Here is a 3,451-nt window from a genome sequence, read left to right as displayed (position 1 = left end):
GCTCGTGCGTATCTATCTCCTCTCCCTCTCCCTCGCTCTTCCCTTCCCTTCCCTTCCCTTCCCTCCCTCTCCCTCTACTTTGTCCCCTTCCCCCTCCCACTCTTCCTCCCACTCCTCCTCCCCCTCCCACTCCCCCGGCCCCAGCCCCAGCCCCAGCCCAAGGGACAAAACAACCTCCACCCCCATCTGCACTGCCCATGCCCACCTTCCGCCCCATACGAACCCTACCCCCGCTACTCCTCCTAGCAGAGCTATCATCCCCCGTCCCCGGCTCCGCGCCCTCCACCCCCAGGCCAAGGACCAGGACCAGGACCAGGGCCAGGGCCAGGGCTGGGTTGTTCGGCCCATACTGCTGCCTGCGGAGGCCGGCTGAGAGAGAGGGGGAGAGAGAGCAGCAGAAAGAGCTTGAAGGACGCAAAGCACTGCTAATGGGTCCCTTTCTTCTGGTAGAGAGAAGGAGGAGAATGAAAAGGAGGAAAGAGAGAGAGGGAGCGCGCGAGCCCAGGTTATGGCTGTGGGGGCTGTGAGCGGTAAGAGGGAGAAGAGGAGTAGGAGGGTGTGTGAGGATTGGGATAGGTGTGCTTTGGCTTTGGCTTTAGCTTTGGAATTGGCTTTGGAATTAGATTTGGATTTGGGGTTGGGATTAGATTTGGGGTTGGATTTGGGGTTGGATTTGGGGTTGGGGGGGTTGGAGTCCGGTTGTGCAGAAGAGGACGACCAGCAGCTCGTCCTCGCCCGGGCGACAACAAACACCTGAAGGAAAAAAGCGAGCAAGAGCAAGAACTGGCCTGGGAGGAACCAGAGCAGGAGGAAGAGGAAGGAGAGGGAGAGGGAGATGTACGCTCGCGAGCGGAAGCGGGTTCTTCTGGACGGGCGGGGTCTGGAAATTAGGATTAGGGTTAAGCTGGAAGGATAGGGAAGGACTTACGGAAAGCTCCTGTACCACAACCAGAGTACTGCTGCAACAACGCTCGTAACGGCCCCCAAGAGCACACACGAAACCGCAACCAACAAAGTAGCAGTCGCCAAAAGCATAGGGGTCAGAACGCTCGCCAGCCAGAGCCGAGTGCCTAGGAAAAGGTTGGTGAATGGGAGGAGCGCCCCTCCCCAGAGGAGGAGTGCGAGAGCCGGAAAAAAGCGGAGGAAGAGAAGGAAGGAGTGCGTTTGGGAGGGGTAGGGCGTGGGTTTGGGATATGGGACCTCGAGCAGGGGGAGGAGGGCCAGGAGGGCGGAGATGGCTGCGTGCCAGGAGATGAGGAGGATCCGGTACCTAGGAAGCACGCGGGCTAGGGAAGCTGGGACCGAGAGTCGGAGGGTGATGCTGGTCGGCCATGGCGACTGGGATGGGTACTGGGATGGGGAGTGGGAGTGGGAGGGGGAGGACGTGGAGGGGGGGGAGGGGAGGCAGAGTTCGAGCTCTAAACCCTGGGAGTGGGGGGAGGGGAGGAAAGGGCCGGTTTTGTGTGATGGGAAATAGGCGGGTTGGGAGGCTTGAAAGGGGATGGGGATGGGGGAGAAATGACCTTCCGGGGGGGAGGAGAGGAGTGCTTGTGAGCCCGATACTGGCGAGCCCAACGCTGGCGGGCTGGGGAAGTCGAACTCGACCTGTGCCGTATACACCAGCAGACTGTGCACCGGCAGGTTAGGAAACAGGAAGTTGAGATACTGTGCTCCTTTTGCAGCAGGGGGGATAAGGATACGGGAAGGGAATAGCGCGCCTGCAGAAGGGTGAAGGGTGAGAAGGTGTCTCGATTGGTTTGGGTTTGGGTAAGAAGGGACGTACGGAAGAGGGATACAGAGCTTATAATTTGGGAATCCCATTTCCTGCTCACCCTCACCCTCACCGCCCCCTCCCCGGTAGCTCCAGCTCCAGCTCGAAATCCAAGTTCCTCCCCCTCCCCCAGGTCAATTTCTTCGTACACCATCCCTTCCCCCTCCGCGACGCCATAGCCTGGGCGGGGCCAGGGCTCGCCCGGGGGAGGGGAGGGGAGGAGGCGTCGCCTTGATGGGAGGAGGGGGGTGCACTTCGAGCTCGAGCTTGAGCTTGAGCTTGAGCTGCAGGCGTGCGGGAAGAGAGGAAGGGTGAGATGGTAGAAGTAGGTGAACGTCCCTGGTCCGTGGACTTTTCCAGTTCCGTCACCATCACCATCATCATCATCCCCATCCCCACCCTCAGCAGCAAGCACCGCCGGCACCACCTCCCCCTCCCCCGTCCGCCCCTCGCCTAGCTCCCCCGCCCCCTCCTCGTCAAACCACCTCCCCACCACCTTCCCTCTCTCCCGCACCCCTCCCACGCTCTGCAAATCCAACAACACCCGTGCAACCCTGTACCTAAGCTGATGACACCAGACGATCTCTTTGTGTCCTATTCCTGTCCAGAGGAGGGGGGTTGAGGTCGGGTATTGTGTGAGGGCTAGGCCGGGTTTTGGGGAAGCGGGGGAGGGAGGGGGGGCCAGGAAGCGCAGAGCTCGCTTGGGAACTCTAGGTCTTGTGTCCCTCCACACAGGGTTAAGAAGAGGACGTCACTCGGTAATGGCCGCGGGGCGTAGAGCTGTTCCAGAGCGCGGGATATCGGCAGCGGAGGGAAGACGTGCGGCGTTGACAGGGCTATGACTGTCTTTACCAGACCTGGGACCTGGGGAAGCAGGAGACGGGCGACGATCCCTCCCATGGAATGGGCTACGAGGAACACGTCGGTCCCATGTTTGGCTGACAGGTATCGGACAGCGTGCGCTGCGTACTCCGCTTGCGCACGCAAGAGAGAAGCAGAAAATGCGCTCAGTTCTTCTGCAGTGTCTAGGGCGTAGACGTCCAGCTGTTTCGAGGAAGAGGGGAAGTGGGGGGAGCGCGTGAAGGGGGAAAGGAAGTATTGACGTGTGGAGGAGGAGGCTATGGAGCGGGATTGTTTGAATGAGCCTGCGTTGCCTGGGAGGAAGAGGACGGGATGGCCTGTAGGCTGACGAGCGAGCGTTAGCGAGTGAGTGGGAGTGGGGGTGGGGGAGGCAGTGAGGGGACGTACGACATCAGCATCCCATCCTACTTCTCTATATAGCCATAACCTGTACTTCGAATGGGTTGTATTTAAGTGTACAAGATGGTAAGAAGGAGACATCCAAGACATTGCACATCCTTGTGCCTTTTGAGAGAGTTGCCATGGTTGAGTGAATTGAGGGATTAGGAGGGGAAGAGTGAGGAGTATGATGAGGGAGATGAGTAGCATGAGAGAGAGAGGGATGTGAGCACGTGTTATCGATTCACTCGCTTATCTCCGTGTGGTGTGGCATCATTGTGATGAGTAGACTGTAATCGACAATTCATAGTCAACAGGGGATTCATTCATTCATCACCTCACCTCACCCCACCTCACCCCACTATGCAACCCACACAATGCATACAACACTTCCCCCTCCTTCGTCGCTCAACCAGTACGTCCCTCCCTCCCTCCCCTCCC

General features: G+C 59.2%; 1 protein-coding gene across 1 annotated transcript; it reads right to left on the bottom strand.

Moving 5' to 3' along the window:
* Positions 1-12: 12 nt before the first annotated feature.
* Positions 13-3,112, bottom strand: DACRYDRAFT_108348 (PGAP1-domain-containing protein; the record flags this gene model as incomplete). Its single annotated transcript, XM_040768636.1, has 4 exons — positions 13-880; positions 929-1,718; positions 1,784-2,471; positions 2,522-3,112. The coding sequence occupies 4 exons, from the start codon at positions 3,110-3,112 to the stop codon at positions 13-15; spliced, it is 2,937 nt and encodes a 978-aa protein (XP_040627912.1).
* Positions 3,113-3,451: the final 339 nt, after the last annotated feature.

This window comes from Dacryopinax primogenitus (assembly GCF_000292625.1).
Source record: "Dacryopinax primogenitus strain DJM-731 SS1 chromosome Unknown DACRYscaffold_11, whole genome shotgun sequence".
NCBI lineage: Eukaryota > Fungi > Basidiomycota > Dacrymycetes > Dacrymycetales > Dacrymycetaceae > Dacryopinax > Dacryopinax primogenitus.
Note: the sequence above shows the minus strand (reverse complement) of the source record. Positions and strands in the feature narration are given on the sequence as shown.